This window comes from Aquila chrysaetos, chromosome 15 (assembly GCF_900496995.4).
Source record: "Aquila chrysaetos chrysaetos chromosome 15, bAquChr1.4, whole genome shotgun sequence".
NCBI lineage: Eukaryota > Metazoa > Chordata > Aves > Accipitriformes > Accipitridae > Aquila > Aquila chrysaetos.
The window spans coordinates 26,811,480-26,833,344 of NC_044018.1; the positions used below are offsets into that span (position 1 = coordinate 26,811,480).

Consider the following 21,865-nt stretch of genomic DNA (forward strand, 5'->3'; position numbering starts at 1 on the left):
GCGTGGGCTCCTCTCTCCCCGGGCTGCAGGTGGGCATCTGCTCCCCCGCTCCCCTCCGTGGGCTGGGGGGGGACAGCCTGCCGTCTGGTCTCCCCACGGGCTGCGGGGGCATCCCCTCCTCCCCCGCTCCTCCTCCCCTCCTTCCTCACTCCCCTCGGGGTCTGCACAGGGGTTCCTCTCACATTCCAATCTCCTCCCCCACTTCAGGTTCACCTTCTTAAATATGTTATCCCTGAGGTGCTACTGCCATCGCTGACAGCCACTGGCTCAGCCTTGGCCAATAATTAAAAAATGTAGCCTCCAGATGAAAACAATACAGGAGACATGAAAGTTGTCAAATATGTAGCCAGACTTTTATAGGCCCTACAGAGCGTTTTGAAATACTGGACTCAAGTTCATTTTGTATACTTTGCAATTTAATGTAATAGAGGTAGTAGACATGTGAATACACATAACAAAAAAGAATCATCATGTTTTTTGAAGAGGGAAGGTACACATCTCATACCTATTACATTTCCCTCAAATTTTATGAAGTATACTTGTGTTTTCAAAATGTTTTTTATATTCAGCATCTTTGAAATACTCTTTATGAAGCTAAATTATCATCTCATATGTCCTCTTGTGGTTAATAACCAGTTCAAAGGGAGAAGAAAAACAGTACAAATAAATAATTATTTATGAAAATGGAAAAAGTTGCCAGTAGAAATCTATCAGTAGATCCAGAGACCTACACTGGACTTGTGTTAGTCACCTTATTCATGGATGATTTAGGAAAAGGCATGAATATAAAAGGTAACAAAATTTTCTGATGATGCTAAGTTGAGTAACAAAAATAAAATGATTGCTGAAATGGAGATCCTTTCAAGAAAGACTTGACTGAGGAAAAGAGCATCACAAGTGGCATGGAAAAAGTGGAAAGGGAAATATTCTGATTTTTATAATATGTGAACAACAAACTAAATAAAATTATCCAGCAATGGCTTAAAAGATAGCGAAGGAGGAGCAGTGTAACAAACCATGGAAATAGTTACAGTGGAAGCCAGAGGTTCAGATGGGTTCAGAAAACAATTAAGCAAAATTGTTGGGGAAAAAAACATAAAGACGTGTTTATTAACCACACATAATGGTTTGCCTCAGGAAGCTGCTAACTTGCTCAAAAATGGGAAATTCTACATGATGGAACGTGTCATTGCAAACTTACCTTACCCTTATGTTCTCCTCTACACGCCTATTCCTGGCCACTGTCAGAGATGTAACACTGATTAGAGGGATTTTTGACCTCATGCAGTATGACCTGCTTTTCTGAGGGATTAGAGAACAAAGAAACAGTCCGGTGAAAGCAATGGGACAATATAGTACTTTTGGTCTGATCTTACGTCAGTAGGTCAGTGAACCTGAATATGGAAAATACAGGTCATAGCTTGTAATATAGGTCAGTGTCATTTAGCTTTGATATACTGAAAGTGATATGTCACTTATAACCATCTTTGTCACTGTTTTGCTTCCCACTTTTAATCTATCTTGTCTACTTAAAACGTACATTCTGCAGAATATTGTTCCTTGCTGCATGTTGTAAAAGGCAGACCCAGAGCTCTAATCACCATCAAAACCTTTACAATAAATAATACAATGTTTAAATTCATTTGAAAGGCCTTTATTTCCTCCAAAATAACCAAATTCTTTATTAAAAAAAAAAGCTTTGTCCCTCTTCCTTCTTATTCCTCAAAATACTTAATATGAAAGCATCTACCTTGTCTCAGATCACACCAAAGATCCTGTGCTGTTTCAAAATGGGTCAGGAGCAGATGCTAGGGAAATTAGTTTTAAGAAATAGTTTTTATTTGGAGTTATATTTTCTGTGGCTTCAGAGCTCTTGAGTGCAATGTTGCATCCGAACTGCTTTATATAACAGCTTTGATGGACTTGTCAAAAATTTGCCTTGGCTTCTACAATGACTTCCAGTATTCATATATATGTGAAGTTAAGAAGAGCTTTTTCTTTTTTATTTATTTAAACTTGCTGACTGAAATTATCATTGGGTGTGCCCCATCTTATAAAAAAAGAGTTAAGAGACATCCCTCTTTCAGCTTCCGTATGCAGTTCAGAGACCTCTTTGGAAAAGGTGTATTGTAATTTCTTCCACTGAGGTTGGATCTGTGCCCTGATCATTAAATGTGTTTGCTTTTAAATATTTGTAGACTTGGTGGAACAGTGAATACTGCAGATGGAACACATTCATTTTTATATATCAAAACCAATTTTTTTTCTGAACTCATTGTAGTACTTGGCCGTTAATAAGCAAATGGCCCAAGAAAAGATTGGAAGAGCAGTGTACTTTTTTTTTTAATATATATATGAATTGTACTACCCTGGAAATTATACCTGTAACATACAGGAATGATGCTAGGCAATTCTGTTGCAGGTTGTACAACAGAATTTTCACCAAGACTCAGTTTCTCATATTGCTTTCAACTCATCTGAATTTGCACAACTATGCAGTGTATTATTTTAATTTGTATTAGAGCAGCATAACTCTACTGACATGAAGTTCTAATTTATAGTAGTGTGAATGAGACTAGAATCAGACTTTTTCACTTCAAATATGTTCTGCATTGGTGGATATTAATAATGAAGATGGCATGATCTAATGAATGGCTGATCTTTCTTATCTGATCACTGCTAGAAACAGCAAGTTTTCGTAGCTTTGCCTCATTTTAATGGTGCTAGTGAGCTAATAAATCAATAGAGCATAGCTGATATGCTTGCTATATTTGGGTAATGGTACCTTAGCAAGTTCTTGCATTGTTTAAAACAGGATCTTGCTGAACAGGATCCTGCTTTCTACACACAAAGAGAAAAATGCCTGAGGTTGGCTAAACAAGATTAATTGCTGGATGCCTCTTGTACCACCAGTGGTTCCAAAAATTCAACAGCTGTTTTGAATAATACCTCTCACCTTAAAACTAGTTTTGCCTCTTTAACCTACAATTCATTACTCAATTAATGCTAAGACAAGAAGGGACCTAAAGGAACCGTGGTGTTGCAAATGCATTATGTGTTGGAGCATTGTTATGTTCATTTGTAAGATTTGCTGATTAATCCATTCTTTTCACAAAAAGTACGGTATTCATTTTTCTTTTGCTGCTCGTTACATCTTACTGCCTGGTAGTTACTACCCTTATTACCCCACTGAATTTTATGGCTGTATAGATTTCCAAACCTGGCTTTTTCTATCAGTCTTCCTCTCTTGCTCTTTGGTTCTGTCTACTTGCTCATTTACCGTCTTCCCTTCTTCACTATTTAGTTGATGATAGCCTATTTGCTTCTCAGGAGCTGCTTAGTGCTGCTGCTGGGGAAGCAGCACTTCCACCTTGAAATACCATTATAAGAGGAAAGATGCCAGAGGGGCTTCACAGACAAAATCTGGAACATGACTGACCACGATTGCTCAGGTAAATAAACAGCAAGGCTGGTGGTTTTTTATTGAACTGTCATGTGGCATGCGCCTTAAAAGAGAGAAAGGGGACAGAGAAGAGCTGTTAAATGAGAACAGTGAAAGGAAGATGGGAAGGAAGGACATATTCACACAATCTATCTCTACTGCCAATACAGCAGTCTATTTCTCTCCAGCAGCCATGCTTACGTGGTTTGCTTCCCAAGAATGAAAGCACCTATTAAAATGTTCCGCAAAGGCTGAACAGAAACCCTCTGGCTCAGCTACCTCTTAACCCAAGTTTTCAGAAACTTTAAAATTCATTCTGCTTTGATAAAAGGCTCCTAATTTAAGATGCTATTAGACTAGTATGGAACTAATCCTCTGAATCAAATAGATTTTAAAATGAAAGGGCTAGTCTCTAAGATATGAAAAAATGCTGCCTGTTTGTGTGATTAATAAAAATGCAAGTCTGCAATAGAATTATCATTATTATTATTATTATTATTATGGAGGGGCAAAATGTGTTTGACAAAGCAATAAACTTGGATGCTGAAGTAGGGTTGGTTTGCTCTCTATGAACGTCAGTTCCTGTGAGCTATCAGATGCAATAAAGCATAAAATAGTGTTTGATTTATATTCACATGGTCCAATATCATATAATAAGTGGCATTGAAAGCCACAATGTATATCGTCTAGGGCTGGTAATTTCATTTCAGTATTTTTGGATTAGTGATGGGAAGTTATGGATTAGAAGAGATATCAATGTATGTGAACCTTTTAGCTAAATAAAGTACTCTCCTGAGATACGAGGGTTCATAGATATAACCTTGAATTTATGCTTCTTTTAAGTGCTGGATAGCCGGTATATTCTTTGTTGTAGAAGTTTGTAAAACCACATGTTAAACAGGTTTTGCACTGAAAAAAAACAGCTGACAAAATAAGAATTACACGCTTTTGAGCATTTGCTGTTCACTTGCATATGAAAGGAACAGATTTAAACTGTTGCACTAGTCTTGATGCAAATAGTATAATTAAAAGCAAAGGTAAATAGGCACTAAAATTCATCAGGTGAATCTATTTTGCTAACACAGTTTCACAAATTAGAAAGCCAGAGGGGACTACCATAATTATCTAGTCTGACCTCTTGCATACTACAGGTCATGCGACTTTTCTGAATTAATATACATTTCAGCTACCACTTAGCTTTTAGAAAGGTATTTGATCTTGATTTTAGAATGTACAGCTAAAATGACTCAATTGAAAAAGTATTTCTTCAATAGCAGAGTTTTGTACGTGGGGAATATTTTTGCTTAGTCAAGTTTCACTCATACTTCTATATATCTTAATCTGTTTTCACAGGTATACTTATTTATACCATCAAAGATCACATCAAGCTTTCCAGCTACAGATCCATGATGAAAGAGCGTGTTTAGCTGATTACCCCTGATCTTTGGATTACCTGTCAGCTTTGTCAAGGTCATTGAACAGGGAGTGTAACAGAACCAAGAACTGACAGTAGAAATGCACAGACTCAGTGATGATTCTTTGTGTACCGTTCAGTTCTGAGATCTGTTAGTTAGCCCATTTTTAATCTCTATAATGTGTGCTGTATTGATTTTTTACTATCCTGTCTTCCTAATCAGAATGTGCAGTATCAATCAAAGCAAATGTCTTACAGTATTCTAGGAATACCATTTATGCAGTTTTTCAATCTGCATAATCAATTATTCATGTCTTTATAAATCAAACTTGTAATCTTGCTGAAAAAATAATGAGCCCTAAGATGTATTTTTCATAAAACCATGTTGTTTCTTAATATTTTTACCTTTTTAATTAAATTCCTTATTATTGGTGAGGGGGGAAGAAAAAAGCACTCTATGTCATAAAAGGTATTACCTGCTTCAGACTTTATGGCAAGTTGGAAGCAAATATTGGAATTATGGACCGACATTTTAACATATGAAACAAGCTGGAGCATGAGCGTGGTTGTCTGTTACTGATCACCAAATGGTCATGCTCGAAGTCTTTTCGCCACTAGCAAAGATCATGACAAGCTCCTTAAATACGTCACTGTGTACCAAGTAGGCCTGCATTCCCACATTCTCAGGAGAGTTTAAATCACTTCTCAAAACTCATACCTCAACTAGTATAACCTTAGATGTTTTCATTAGTTGCAGAGTGTCTAATCTTTATTTATGATGCTTGCAAATTCTACCTTTCTAATTTATGTAAGATAGGTGCTGATCCTACCTGTATATCTGAGTATATCTCACTCTTTAACGTATGTAGCCTAAAAAGCCCACTCAACTTCCCTGTGGAACAGGAAAGGGATTTTTTCTTTGGTTTACAGGGAACTAAAGCAAAGAGAGCAGATCTATAGAAATAGCTGCAGGTATACCAGGTGTAGATACGCTGTATTGGACTTTGAAGGCAGTAGAGAAGGCTGCACACCAAAAAAGAACAATTCAGGAACGTAAAGTACTGTCTAGGACTATGCCCTACAGCGTTAATGAATATCTGCCTCTCTATTATGCTTATGTGTTGGAAGTAGAGTCCCACCATAATAGTTCCTCCATTCCGATGGAGGTGCAGACCGTGCACTGAAATGCTTAATGGGGTGAGGTGTGCCATTTCACAATGGAAGTGGTGCTTATATCAGACTCATTAAACTATTCAGCTAGGAAGTAAACAGATTACCTGAATAAGAGGGGAGGGGGTTCAGTCAGAGAGGGACAAGTCCAGAACTACCTCTTCTCTTTCAGGAACTGTACACTGGGCAAAGTATGAAAATAATTCAAGAAGCAATGACCAGAAGCCAGGAATCCTATCACACTGTTTAACTAGCACTTCTGGGCTCTCTTGAGTTGCTTTCTGCCAGCTCAGCTCAATTCAGAATAGCTAAGGGGCAGTTGCTGTCTTGAGATCCCAAGCTGGACGTTTGAAACAACCTCAGAGCAGGGAGTCTGAATGCTAGACTACAGGGAGCTCTCAGCGATCTTCAAATTCGATGAAACGCCACGCTTGCCTGATCAGTGGTCTCGGGGATATTCCTATCAGGGTTAATTCCTCTGGTTTAGCCCCATAATCAGCCCAGCTTTCAAAGGGGCACAGAAAGGAGACAGCCTCATTAGCCACTCGTTTTTAATACCTCCTTTCACCCTGTGCTTCCTTCCACAGCAGCCTTCCACTGCCTTTAATCTACAAATATCTGGAATATATATAATACTGAATTTAGAAACGTCTAAGGAGAAGTGCCTGTGCGAGAGAGGGTGGGAAACCGAAGGCAACCAGAGTCGGAAGAGGGGTGAGCGAACCGGGAGCAGGGTCGGGGGGAGAGATGCGGGGCTATGGATGGGGGGTGTGTGTGCAGAGATGCGGGGGGAAGGGGAGCTGGCGGTGCATGTGCATGGTTTGGGGAACCAAAATCGGCGTCGTCCGAAACGGACGTGACTTTTCCAGCGGGGGCAGGTGCAGCCCGGCACCCGGGGCATGCAACCCACCCTGACCAGGCTTTTTCCCCGGCCGAGCGGGGGGCGCAGCCTCCGCGAACGCGGAGGCTGCGCCCCCCGCTCGGCCGGGGAAAAAGCCTGGTCAGGGCGGGTTGGGGACCGACGCGGATCCCCAGCCTGTTCCCGCATTGGCTCCCGTAAGTTCCCGCGTCATTTTTCTCCCCACACCCCGCTTTTCGCACTGGCAACCACAAGCCTCGATGGACGGGCGGGAGAAAGCTCGGATGCTCTGAGAGGGTCTGGGGTTTGGGGTTTTTTTTTTTGTTGTTGGTTTGTTTGGCTGGGTTTTGTTTGGTTGTTGTTTTTTTTTTGGAGGGGGGGGGGGTGTTTGTTTGTTTTTTTCCCAGCCCCCGGACTAACCACCAGGGATGTCCAGGATTCAACCCGAGGATGGTTCCCCTCCGTGCAGGAATTGGACGACCGGGTCGGAGCTAAACGAAACGCGGGAGGCTCTTTTAACCCCTTCCTCCGACTACGACGATGAGGAGTTCCTGCGATACCTCTGGAAAGAGTATTTGCATCCCAAGGACTACGAATGGGCGCTGATCGCCGGCTACATCGTCGTCTTCATCGTGGCGCTCGTCGGGAACGTCCTGGGTGAGTCGCGCTCCCCCAAACTTCCCGTTCCCCCTCGCCGAGACGGGGTTTGCACGGATGGTTTTCACCCGTGGTTGGAAACCGGGCGTGGGTTTCGCTTCCCCCTCTGGAAACGCGGGTGTCCCCAGCGGGGGAAAGTTAAGGCTGCGCGGAAGGGGCCTTCGCTGCGGGACGCCGCGAAAACCGCTTCCCTCCCGCGCTGCGGCGGCAGCCGCTCGCTGCCGGGGCCGGGCAGGCGGAGAGCGGCCGGCGGAGCTCACCGGGGGCAGCCGGGGGGGCCGAGCCGGGGGCTGCCGGCCGGCTCCCGTCCCTGTCCGCCGGGCCGAGGTGCTGAACCTTCCCCCCCCCCCCCCCCGCCTCCCGCCCTGCCCGCCGCGGCCGGCGGCTCCGCCTCTCAGCCCGCCCGGGTAGGCGGCTGCTCCCCGTCACAGCCCCGGCCCGCTCGGCGGAGCCCGGCGCCGCGCTGGGAACGACCGAGGCGCGGTGTTTCCTGAAGGACAGAGACCGGGGGTGCGGGGCGCGGTAAGGGACCGGGGACGGCGGGCCCCCCCCCCCCCTCCGTGAGGGGAACCGGCGGTCGCTGCCCTCAGCCGCCGGCGGGCGGAAGGCGCGCGACGCGCAGCTCGCGCCTCCCGGCCGGCGCAACGGCCGCGCTCGCGAGCCGTACGGCGCGGGGATGGCGGCGGGGGGGGAAGCAGGGGCGAGGGCGGGGCGGCGACCTCCCGGGCTCTCATTGAGGGAAGCGAGGCGAGGCGGAGCCTCGGGCCCCGCCTCCTCCCCGCTCCCATTCATCCCCGAAGGAGGCGGCGGGGGAGGGGGGCCGAGGGTCACGGGCGGGCGGCGGGGCGGGCACGTTTACGGGAACGGGCGGTGTGGGGGGGGGGAACGGCGAGCGGGCCCCGGCGGCCAGGAGCCCGCCCGCCGCCCCCCCCCCGCCTCTCTCCGCTCCCCCGAGCTGGCGGCTGCAGCGGGGGAGCGCGGCGGAGGGCGGGCCGGCCCCCCCGCCCGCCATTGTCGCCGGGCTGTCGGAGAAGGCGCCTGTGCCGGCGCAGGGGAGCGCGCCCCCCCCCCGTCCGTCCCCCCCGTCCCCGTCCCCGGCCGCGGGGCAGGCACGCGTGTGCACGTGGACGCGCCCGGGGCCTCGGCGGGCGCCGCTCCCTCCCGCCGCCGCGCTCTTGGTTTGCCGATGGCCGGGCGAGCGGAGGGGACCTCGGTCTTCGTCAGTTCCGCGGGTGTGAGCGAGCGGGGGGGCGGCGGGGAGGCGGCTTCGCCCCGAGGACCCGCTTAGGCGGAGTCCCGGCCATTTGCATTCTTCATTCACGTCGGTGACATTTTCATGAACGGAGTGGCGCACGAGCGCGGCCGGCCCTGCCATACGGGTCTTCCATTCATGTTTTTCAGAAGGGTTCATGCGTGTCAGGGCTGTCATCTGCAAGCTCTCTAGGCTTCCCGAGGCAAGACGCAAATAAGACTGCAGCCAAAGGCAAAATTTTGCAAGGCTTTTTTTTCTTGCAACGGACTGATGATGCTATTTTAATTTTTTTTGTGGAAGGGTGCACTGCCTGCCTTTAAACATCCACTGTGCACGTTGGCAAAACCAGTGAGTTTTCAGCCAAAGAGGTTACGTTAGAGCTATTCAGAAGCCTGAGCATGTTTGCTCGGCAGCCACCTTGACAGGCGGTGTAAAGGTAATAGCCCTCACAAAGAGGCTGTACTTTAAACTAGGGAGAAAAGCATCCTTCCTTCTGATCTTGAGCAAAGCTGGTTTTAGGAGAACTAGCTGTGTTTACCTATTTGCCTCCACCCGTTTTGTAAACAGGCTGTCCTCTTGCCTTTAAAGATTCAAGGTCAAATCTTCAGCTATAAGAGTCCTCACCCTGTTGATGCTTTTTTTCCCCTGAAGCCACACGGAGGAAAGCTTTCCTCTCTGTGCACTTGCAAATAGAGACGATATTGGTGATGATGTAGAGCCGCTCCTCCCCGACATTTGTGTACGTTATCTTTTTGCTTGGGATGGAAGCTGGCATTTGGCTGTCCACCCACCTTTTTTTTACCGGACTGCTTCTGCTCAAGCCGTTTGCTCTTTAAACTGCCTTTGTGCATTATACAGACCTCGCCCACCCAAACTGCTGCTTCTGTTTACCGGCAAGTTGTTTGTGGGATCTGCAGGTGCAGGTCCTCGTTAGCTGTACACGATCTCATCTTTATGCAAGAAAGCTCATACTGCACTGATTGCAGGCTCGCATGATTTTGAGGAGAGAAACGGATGTGGTCTAATGCTCTTTCCAAAGACATTGTTGTGAAACTTAATATTTGACTACCAGTGAAAATCTGATAGAGAACAGGGCGCATGTTGAAGTCTCCGAGAAGCTAATTTCTCCTGCTTGAAAAATCCATATTCAAGGTTAATCTGGGATTTAGTCATGGACCTTCTTGAAGCAGAGAAGTGATTCTAAAGAGAGTTTTAGTGGCTAATAGGCTATCACCCTTAATGATGCAGTGTGTTCCTCTGGTTATGTTTGACCAGTGCTGCTGGACTCATGTGGCATGTGGAGTCAATGCTTTGATTCTATTTTGTCTATATCCTATTCAAACAGCACTTAAGTAACCAGCAAAGACCCTTTCCTTCCCTATGTGGAACTGAAAAATTATATTTCTGCCTCATATTTTGATTTGTGCATTCACATGGGATTAAGAGACTCATTGTGTCCCAGCAATAACATCTGTGCAAGTGGAAGGCACAGCGCATCCCTCAGTTGTTAGTAATAAACTAGATTGAAGCATTCTGACAGTTAATTAAAAACCAAGTGTAGAATATGAAGCTTGAACTTTGATTGACATCTACTGGGCTCTTGAGTGAGCTGCACTGCAGGAATTCTACTTCTAGTAGCATATAACAAGGTCTGCATTGCTATTTGGCTTTCAATTTAATTAGGAGAGTTGACAAACACTGTCCCAGCTGCTGCACAAACCAGCTAGAATGAAAACTGTTAGCAAGTCTCTGCATTTGAATGCAAATTTCATTATTGCATTTAAGTGCTTCATGTCAGTGATTCTCATGTGTGCCCACATTGGCTGCTCACCAGAGATTTCAGAGCAAGCCACTGAGAAGAAACAGATTTTAAGAAGTTTTTTAGGACATATTTACATGAACATTCAGAGAATCTGAAATCCAGATTGTAACATCAGTATGCTTTCTCCCGTTTGCTTCTTCAGTCACTATTTATCACTAGGAGCAGAATAGGTGTGGAGGGTAAGCACTTTCTGTTTTGCAAAGACCAGAAGATTTCTTCACCACCGCACAGCAATGAAACTCTTGCAACTTCTTTGTACAGCTGGTGCAAACCGTAGGACCTCTTAATGGAGAATGTATATTGACTGTAAATACGTTTCTTCTTTATTGGAAAACATTGCATTAAAAGCATTGCTTAAAAACAGAAAACCAGATAATTAAAGAAGGAAAGATATTTTGGGGATGTACAGAGGTCTCTGGTTACTGACATCATCATTCCACACTAACCAGTTGCAGCAGTTAGTAACTGGAATAAGACCACAAGGGATTAATGAGTAATGTACAGCTCCATATATTTAACTCCATTTATACAGGCAAAGGCTGGGAATGGTCCTCATTTAAGTTATTAATTCACAAGGGTCAGAACTTTTCTAGTGCAATGGTTTCCTCAGGGAACGTGCATTCATCAAAAGCACAATGTACAGCAGAGATCACTTGGTTTGATCAAAGACTGAAGGCAGAACAAGGAGCCTTCTGGTGTCCCACCCACTGGGCTGCTGGGCCTCTTGCCAGCCCTCCCCAGAGCTGGCAGGAGCTGAGATCCTGAGCACACACAACCTGCCAGCACCCAGCTTGCGAGTCCTCAGCACTGCTGGCTTCCGAGGCTAAGAGACCGTGCAGGACATCAGTGAGAGATTTCAGAAACTTTCTTTACTCACACAGTTTGGTGATACTTGTCTTGCTTTCCAACTCAGAATGAAAACAAATCTAATTGACAGAGAATTACTCTTCTTTGGATAGCTCTATTATTTATTACTTATTTTACAATAACTGCTAGTTGTGCTGAAACCTGTACAGAACCCGACTGTGGTCCTTTCCTCAAAGAATTCATAGTCTCAACAGCATTCAATTTTTATTTACTGTAGTTTGATTTTTTAGGGCTGGAGAAGAAAAGGTTTGTGTATAGTTCTAACACCAGGGTCCTAATCAATGCCTATCAATCAGCAACTGTCTCAAATGCTGCTCTGTTACCATTTTAAAGGTCTGGTGAATACCGAGGTCTAGGCATACATGTATGTGTTGCTAGAATTGGATGAGTCGTGTATTCTCTTAAATGGTGCCGTGATCTTCATGAATCCTATTTGATCACTGTAGATGGGCATATTTAATTTAATCACATTTTAAATTATTACATTTAATTTTGTCCAGATTACTTGGTGTTTTGGGTTTGTGTGGCAGGGGTTTTGGTAGTGGAGGAGGGGCCGCAGGGATGGCTCCTGTGAGAAGCTGCCAGAAGCTTCCCCGGCTTCAAGTCGGACCCGCCGCTGGCCCAGGCCGAGCCCGTCAGCGACGGCGGTAGCGCCTCTGGGAGAACAGACTTGAGAAGGGGAACCTGCAGTGCCGGGGGAGATTTGGAATGTGAGAGGAGCCCCTGTGCAGATATGAGGTGAGTGAAGAAGGGAGGGGGAGGAGGAGCGGGGGAGGAGGGGATGCCCCCGCAGCCCGTGGGGAGACCAGACGGCAGGCTGTCCCCCCCCCAGCCCACGGAGGGGAGCGGGGGAGCAGATGCCCACCTGCAGCCCGGGGAGAGAGGAGCCCACGCCGGAGCAGGGGGATGGATGCCCCCCAGGATGGCCGGGACTCCAGGGGAAAGCCCGCGCTGGAGCAGGCTGTGCCTGGAGGACTGCAGCCCGAGGGAAGGACCCACGCTGGAGCAGTTTGTGAAGGACTGCAGCCTGTGGAAAGGACCCACGTTGGAGAAGCTCATGGAGGACTGTCTCCCATGGGAGGGACCCCACAGTGGAGCAGGGGACGAGTGAGGAGTCCTCCCCCTGAGGAGGAAGGAGCGGCAGAGACAAGGTGTGGCGAACTGACCCCAACCCCCATTCCCCGTCCCCCTGCGCCGCCGGGGGGAGAAGGTGGAGAAAACCGGGAGTGGGGTTGAGCCGGGAAGGAGGGAGGGGTGAGGGGAAGGTGTTCTAAGGTTGGGTTTTACTTCTCAGTATCCCTGTTTTGATTTCATTGGTAGTAAATTAAATTGATTTTGTTTATTCTCCAAGTTGAGCCTGTCTTTTGCCCGTGACCATAAGTGGTGAGTGATCCCACCCTGTCCTTGTCTCAACCCATGAGCTTTTCTTTATATTTTGTCCTCATCCCACTGGGACTGGGGGGGAGGAGTGAGCAAGCGGCCTCGTGGTGCTTTGTTCCCAGCTGGGCTTAAACCACAACTCAGGGAATCCGGCACTGAAAGGGCTTTACTTTTGTAGTATCAGCATGAGAGTGACTTTTATCTGCTGGATGAATAATGACTAGAGTGGCTTTATAATTAAAAAAAAAAAAATCACACAGGAAATGATACAATGTTTATACATTTCATCTACCTAAGATATAGAATGTACATGCTCAATTTATGTAAATTTGAGTATCAACTGAAGTACATTAGTATTTGCATAACATGGGGATTACTCACAAGAAAGGCTCATCCACATCCTCGTGAGATACACAAAAAGTAGAAAAACATTAAAAGATGAAGCTGATTTGAAATTATGCCCTTTCTTTCTAGATTCTTATGTCCAAATGTGTAATTAGTTCCACTGTATGGTTTCTGACCAGAGAGTCCAAAAGGGAGACAGCTCTACTTCCCTTTACCATTCTTTATGTCGAAAGGCAATTCTGCCTAGTGTGAATAGTGCAGTCGTATTCAACCCAACTCTGAAAAAGGGCAGTGCCCAAGACTGAAGGAAGGTGAGCTGCAAGAGATGCTTGATGTTAATACAAATTCTGCTGACTTTCACTTGAGGTCTTCTAAAAGAAAGGACAGTTATATCTGCCTGGAGGCTGCCCTTATAGTTGGATAAAGAAGTCATTGGACATGGTTTTTTCAGTCAAAGTAAAATAAGAGGCAGTTTGGCTACTTGTATTCTAATGTCATTCCAAAGGACAATAGTTCTGCTGTGAACTCATTCAATGATAAAGGAGGAGGACTGGAATCTGAACAAGTAGAAAAGTGCTTGGTCTCGGGTCAAAACCCATTAAAAAGTATTGAAAGAAACAAAAAATATTTTCCTTTCCATATGGAGTCTTATATTCTGTTTAATTCATAACTACTTTTGATAGTGTTATTGTTCTTTCTTCTGAGGCTACATGTACATTTTGGAAAGTATAAATTTAGGACTCCTCTGCCATCTGGTTTTCTTCCTTTCTTCTGTCTATCGCACTGCTGATAAAATACGTCTCTGATGTATTATAGACTTTGACTTAAAGGCTGGCTATTCAGCAACTCCTGCAGAAGAGCTATCACTGGTTAGTCAGAATTCCCCTACAATGCCAGAACGTTACCAGGTGGCAGTGGGTGGCAAGGGAAAGCACACATCATGTATTTGACAGATTACCTAGGAAGCAAATACCAAAGTTTACTGTTGCTGGTTCTGTTCTTGTTTCATTTTACTTTCAAGACGTGCTGCTGATAAATGTGTGAAACTTAAAGAACTTAGCCCATTTATTTTTACACATTCTCAAAGCTGTTCGAGTGATAGTTCTGAAGACCATCTCTGCTATTTAGACCCCAAACATGTGCAACCTTGACGGTGGCAGGATATGCTGCCTAGTATTAATTTTATATTGTGAGTGATGTTTGGAAAGAATCGTCTACATATGGAAGAAAGAAAGTAACTCAGCAGCACTATTCAGCAACTGTGCAACTCCAAGTAATGCCCTGTCTGCCAGGAGCTGAACAGAGACTAACACATCTTTCCCTTATGTCACTGAAGTACTCCAGACAGAAGTATCTTTGGGGCATTACCAAATAAAATGAAAGCTGTTGTCATTTCCTGCTTTAACTCACCATCTTTCCCCAAAATGGAAGGTTTTGGAATGCTTCTTTGCTTTTGAAGTGTTTCTTTTCTGTGTTGCTTGTCAAATGAAACCTTTTTTTTTTTTTTTTGGCCTTTAGCAGCTGATTTACTTACTGTATGTCTCACAAGTGGAATTTGTCAAAGAAGAGCTAGAATGGACTGTTCCCCAGGGGAAGGAGAGTGTCGTGGTTTAACCCCAGCCAGCAACTGAGCACCACACAGCCACTCACTCACTCCCCACCCCCCAGTGGGATGGGGGAGAAAATCGGGAAAAGAAGTAAAACTCATGGGTTGAGATAAGAACGGTTTAATAGAACAGAAAAGAAGAAACTGATAATGATAATGATAACACTAATAAAATGACAGCAGTAATAATAAAAGGATTGGAATATACAAATGATGCGCAGTGCAATTGCTCACCACCTGCCGAACGACACCCCATTAGTCCCCGAGCGGCGATTCCCCGCCCCCACTCCCCCCAGTTCCTATACTAGATGTGACGTCCCATGGTATGGAATACCCCGTTGGCCAGTTTGGGTCAGCTGCCCTGACTCTGTCCTGTGCCAACTTCTTGTGCCCCTCCAGCTTTCTCGCTGGCTGGGCATGAGAAGCTGAAAAATCCTTGACTTTAGACTAAACACTACTTAGCAACAACTGAAAACATCAGTGTTATCAACATTCTTCGCATACTGAACTCAAAACATAGCACTGTACCAGCTACTAGGAAGTCATTTATCTCTATCCCAGCTGAAACCAGGACAGAGAGCCGGGAGCTGAGGGCAGCAGCAAGATTGACAGGGCAGTGTACCTACCAACACAGTCCCCCAGTGCCTGAGAGTATGGTAGGGCTGGTGATGTCAGCCCCCGGGGTTCAGTCACCTCCCAGCAATCACCAGACAAATCCATAGTGATGAAACAGGTCTGAGGTTAAGCCACAAAGTCAAGTCAGTGGGTGAAAATTACAATCAAAATCAGCAGGGCACATGCATACTTGCAACGTGGTCTTTGCCTGAGCTAAGTGTGAGAGCCTGAGCTTACATGCAGCTCCCAGGCAAAGAGGTAACCCCCAAAAGAGGTGTCTCACATTTTTCTGTGAAAGCTCTGTTCCCAGGAGTCTGATCCCTGCTTATGCTGTAGCATTTCACTAGCATAGTGAATTGTATTTTTTTTTTTTGTGTGTGTAGTCTAAAGAAAAGGCATTCTTACATCTACATTAGAAACAGACATGGAGGTGGAAGGGTTTTTCCTAGTGCAATTCCATTTTACACTGATGGACAGATGCATTTTGAAGCATATGGTTTCAAAGTTGCACAGCATTTCAGCCATGGAGCGTACCTTGATTTTAATGAGTCATGCAGGTTTAAACTGAATCATAATGAAGTGTGAAATCTTTTTATTGTAGTGTCATGTGCAGTATGCCAGCTATGTTTATGGTTCTTCCATCTCTAACATGAAGTGTGTGCAAGGATTTTGTAGGCTTTTTATTGTTACTATGGATAGAAAAGTAAGTATATCAAATGTGATTATGAAATAACTGGTCATTCAGTATAGCCAGCTCTGCAGAAATGACCAGGGTTGCCAATTAATACTTGTAATGATTTGTGTGTGTGTGTGTGTGGTGGGGCAATTTAAAACCAATCTGTCTGTGTTAATTGGTACAGCTAGCTCAGGAAACTGTGATGGTACCTTTCACTTCCTCCAGAGCTGACCAAGCCTGGTGGTTTTGGCAGTCTGTTTTTATAGTATAGCTCATCTTCTGGTAATAACTCCCATTTCCATAAGATTGTTAATTGTCTAAGATTATGTAATGTGACTGAGAAAATGAATCCTGTGCCAATTAGATGGTTGTGCTATTACTCCTAATTGTAATCTGTAGAGATAAGCTTCCAGCAAGCAGAATTTAGTTCTTCTATTCTTCTCTAGCACCATAATAATGAGGCAGTAGAAAAAAATACAGAAGTGGGTTGGAGAACATGAGTAACCCACAACCCTCAACTCATAAGTCTCTTTAAAAGCCTGAGTACAGCAGAGCACTTGGTAGCTAGAAAAAATCTCAGAAAATATATTGCTGCAAGCAAACTAGTTGCTGTATATCTGTTTTATTTCGGTAGACTCTTACTGTCTTTTGTGGGAGACAGTTCCCCATTAGTACATTTCAGTGAAGCTGATATTCAACAAAATACTTTAAGATTTCTTATGTTCAGTGTTATGCAGCTATATTTCTTACAGTTTCAGTATTTCTCCTAGAGTTTTACTAGAAAACAGTGATGGAATCTACACATATGTACTTGTTTATGTGTGATACATAGGGAGCATGACCTAACACCTACTTTTTTTGTCATGCTTCCATGATTTTGTTCAAATCTGTTGACACATCTAGTGTGTCCTGTTGATGAGGAGCTATCACCGCACTGGTAGGCTATGTAATTCCTTTTTGTGTGTGCAGCCCAGAATATTGTCCATCTTTTCAGCTATCGCATCACATATTCAAGGACAGTTCTTATCTGCTGGGCATACCAGCTGTAGGAGTTTTTTCATTATTTCCTTTATAATAAATACCATACAAAAAGTGTCTTTTCTTTGTGTCATTCTTTCTATTACTTTTTCAACATAAACCTGGTCTTATGTTGGACTCCTTTTTTCAGATAAGATTAGTTATGTAAAAAATGAAGTAATGTGTGAGTTTATAGCTTAATAGTGGATAAGAGATGGACAGCATAAGAAATAGGTATCATCTTCCTATTCACACAAGAGATCGCTTTGTTTTAGATCTTTTGTTCTCACTGCTGGTTTCAAAAACCCCTAATTAAATATACTGTGCAATTTAGTTAAAGTGCTTGTCACCCCTTACTCAAGATCATCAATAAAGTTATTGAAAGACTAGTGGAAAGCCTTCCTAAAACAAATAAAATAAGCTTAGTCTTAGGCACCTAATTTTTAGACTCTTAAGTAAAAGCAGAAGAATCCTCAATCAGGAATTGTTCATAATGAAAGTAGTTTCAATGACAGTGTTTTTCCTTCCAACAGTACACATTGATTTAGTGTTTCCACAGGGGCTCTAGCTCTCCAGAATCCCATTTGGTAGCTTATCTACTCAGCCTTCTTTTCAACATGATTGTGTTGCTTGACACCCCACCACCCAGACCTTCATTTGCAATAGGTCATGGCATCACCAAAGAAGGCCAAGGGGGAGAATGCCATATGAAGAACCAATTCATTGCCGGGTGGAAACAATTTGGGGGGGGCGGGGTGGGCAGGAGGTAGAGAATAAGTAATGTGTAACTCAAATCTGTTTAACACATTTTTTTATCAGTGTTTGATTGTAAAATGTTGTGGAGTAAAGCTCTTTAGAAGCTTTCTGCCTCATGCATTTGGAGATGTTGATGACCAGTGCTTATAATCACAGCATCACTTCCAAATGACTGCTGGATGGCGATATTATGGTATTTTAGTCAAACAATTGTGATACTGAATTATCAAAGCAAAATAAAATAATTAAAGTTTAGTATGAAAAATGGTAATTTTTTGCTGACATCCATCTGGGATTTATTATTCACCAAAAATGAGATCAGAGGTAGTGTCATTCTTTTACATAAGGAAGTGTCAGGTATTGCTGGTTATGGAAATCATGTTTCTATTTTGGCCAAGAAGTCACACTGGAAGATGACCCATTGTATAAGAGGTTGACAAGACTGCTAGAGTAGTTAGGGAAATGATTTAGGGTTGACATGTGAAAAACAAATTGACAGCTGAACCAGCAGTCCGCTGGCGGAAGGACTGCAGCACAATGTTTAATATGCTCAAGACAACGTAAATCTTCCAGGAGGCAAGCAGCTGCATTTTATACCAGCTGGAGCCTTTGTATTGTTTTCATATTCAGCCTGAGATACAATGAGCTGTGCTAATCGAATAGATAGCATTACAGCCTCTAATTAAAATGCCCCAGGACACTAAGCCAACAGGGATTAACTTTGTACATGAAAAATACCAATCTCACCCTACCATCATATTTGAGAGAGTTTTTTTCTTCAGGAATATAATGAGGTATATGAAGCTTTCTTGATGGACTTCTAATAGCATCTGTCTTAAATTTGTTTTGAATTTGTTATGTTTAGTCCTTCCTGGGACTTGCCTATGAGACTTTTTTGGGGGAGAGAGATGGTGCACGTTCGGAGGATGGGGTCTGAAACGAGCTTCGTTATGGCAGAACTGTCCTCGCTTGGGGAAAGCCCCCGCAAGTTTTTCAGTGTGAGCCTGGCAACTCAAGCCAGTTTCCAAGCCTTCACTGACACTGTGTGGCAGAGATGGGAACAGCAATTGTTTTGCTTAAAATTCTTCTCTCGATTCTGGCAGAAAAAAAATGAAAGCATCAGCAGTGAGATGAAGGAGTTACGAGAGTTGGATTAATTAATAACCATTAGAAAAGAAGCTGCTCTTTGTGAAAGCTGGCCTGCACGTTTTCATTTGCTGCAAAGTTACTAACTGTAGCTTTGAAAACTTTTTATAAAATAAAAACTACAATACAGAAAATAATAAAATACACTGGACAGGTAATTAGGTTCTAGCAGTCAGGAAAATCATGCACAGTAGGAGCACATTTCTCAGTTTCCTTTCTTACACATTTCTCTCCCACTTTTTTTTTTTTTTTAAAGTTCTGATCCTCTCTTCTTCAGTGCCTGGGTTAATACCATTTTTCCTACTTTCTTCCTCACTCCTATTTATAGCTGGGAACATCAAAGGTTGCATAAAAGATTTGCATATAATGTTAAATCGAGGTTTTATTTAGAGCTATTTTTACTATTTCATAGATTTTCAGCAGAGGTCTGAAGAGCTCAGTTTGGGCCACTATATTGTGCCCTACCTAAACAGACATCCTGTTAACTCTGTGGTGTCTCCCAAGTTTTTTAGGAAGGCTGGTGCTGGCCTCATCTCCTCTTTTATGATTTTGGAGTACTTTTTGGTAAAATACACTCCCAGTTGAGAAACTTTACTACCTTGCTCATCCTTGCTTCCCTTCTCCAAGCTGAGTGGAAAGCCACAGCTCTCTGCTATTTCACTCTGGGTAGGCAGATGGCATTTCCCACTCCATGGAGCTTCCTTCCTCTACCATGTTTCTTTAGGGTTTGTGCAGGAGCTCAGTGCCTCCACTTGTCTATAGAACCACCTGAGATGAAAATGCATTTTAAAGGAGTGAGAGTGGAAAGTATACAACATTCTTTTCTTCTGATGCTTAACTAGTTAACATATGTTCAGCAGCATAGTCAAACTATTTTGCACACCTATAAAATAATAGTTGAACACAGGCTAGAGCATCTTTCTCTATAATCTGCTAGATCACTGGTATACCAATGAAGCTGTTGTCCAAGACTACTGAATAACCTTGTACTGTCATAGACTCAGAACTACATTGAGTCTGGAAGGAATACATTGAACTAACTTTCTGTCATTTATACCATTCTGTCCTATTCAAATAACTTGTAGCAAAGCCTCACAGCTCAGTTTAGCCTTGCACTGAAAGAAAACATTACCAATGCTTGTGCAGGTTGAAAACATTACTGCAACTAGCAGAGGGCAACCAGTGGGCGAAAAAGCTGCCTTGTTTTTAAAATACTTTCTCTTCAGAGACTTCTTTACACAAAGTCATTTTTGGTATACATTCATGGAATAAGTTTCTGGGATATTTAATTATTATGGTAGTATGTAAACATGCTAATTAAGATGTTTTTGTGCTATGTGCCATACAAAGAATGGAAAATGGTCTATGCCGCAAAGAATGGATGAGGCTGAAAGGGGAAACACAAGCATAAGCAGAGAAATCTACAGTAACAAATTATCTTGCATTTCTATGCTTGTAAATTATTATTTTTTCCAACTTTCAGGTGCCTCTTGCCCCCATAGAGTAGAATTCAAAGGAATTCAGAGCTACTTTCCATGCATCGGCTTTCCTGCATACTGCTACTCCCTGAGTAGCAAGGGGCATAGTCTTTTATATTTCTCTGAGGAATAGCAGGTACTGGAGTTCATCTAAATTCCATTCATGTTAAGCCAGCGTGATCTGGAAGGCTTAGTACAGAGCTGGGAATTAAGAGTCGGAGTTTCTTATTCTGTGTCCGACTTACTGTATGGCCTTTAGCAACTTCTGTTTGGCACTTCGCTTTCTTTGGATCAAGGATGAAAATGGTAATTATTTTCTTAGCTCTCTGGGCTATCATGAGGTTTCATTTGCTCATACTGATAGAAAGCTTTAAACACAACATGCAAAATGCTGTGAATTGATATCTGATACAGTTTGCTGCCGATGACATTGACCTCACGTTTGTTAACTTACGGATTTTTTTACCAGAAATAATGTTTATGTTCAGGTGCTTTCCCCAAACAGGTCAACACGGGAATGAGAATAGGCCTTGCCAAAGAGCATACATATCTGCTTAAACCTGGCACCTTTAGGCACTGACATCCTTTGCTGAAAACAATGCACCTGTCTGAATCGGGTAGAATGTAGGACGGTTGAAACCATAGCATGAGTACAAAGTAGCCAAACTCTGGACTTTTAAAACAACATTTTATTTAACTTTTGCCTATTGATAAAAGAAACAAAAAGTACAGAAAAACATTGCCACTTCATATTAACTTTTGCTGAGTACAAGACAGGATAATACTTTCAGTATGAATTGCACTCAAGACAAAGAACAAGCCGTAAGTATAAAGCCCAGAGTGTTAGCATTATTGTAAGTGAAATGGTGTTTGCAATCTTTTTCTCCAGCATTGCATTTCCAACTGTGAACAACATTCCAGAGGGGCAGCAATGTATTACCTGTTACATGCTGCCTCTGCATTGTCAGACTGCAAGTTAAAACTGTAGTAATCCCATGCACCAAGTGACAATGATAAAGCTCTGGATAGTTATGTTGTAATTATCATGCAATGCTATAGAAATAATTACTTTAGTAAGTAACTTAAATCACCCAAATGGGGAGAAAACAATTTATATGTTGTTTCCTTCAAGCTTTTGATTTATAAGCCTTGCCTTTCAGGCACAGCTAAGAGAACCTGAAATTCTGTATTTAGGAAGAAAACAATAGAAGAAATGGATACTGTGGAGATTTTCTCCAAAACCCATACAAGAACAGTGAAGAGCTTTGCAGAGGTGTTTTCACTTGCATTTACAAGAGCATGATAGATACATAGCAAAGATTAAATTTATACAAGCTATAGAATCTGGAACCATGTCTGCAAC

At 43.4% G+C, this 21,865-nt stretch overlaps 1 protein-coding gene across 2 annotated transcripts in view; it reads left to right on the plus strand.

Annotated features, from left to right (window-relative positions):
• The first annotated feature begins 6,491 nt into the window (after positions 1 to 6,491).
• HCRTR2 (hypocretin receptor 2) overlaps positions 6,492 to 21,865 on the plus strand; it is a 39,784-nt gene continuing 24,410 nt past the window's right edge. The window contains exons 1-2 of one of the 2 annotated variants that reach the window (XM_030037959.1): positions 6,492 to 6,740; positions 7,355 to 7,542. Coding sequence is in view for 1 of the 2 variants with exons in the window: in XM_030037958.1 (XP_029893818.1) it covers positions 7,314 to 7,542 (229 nt within the window). In the remaining variant the exon portion in view is untranslated. Of the gene's footprint in view, positions 6,741 to 7,281; positions 7,543 to 21,865 lie in introns of those variants that run through there. The other variant, XM_030037958.1, reaches the window with a different exon arrangement.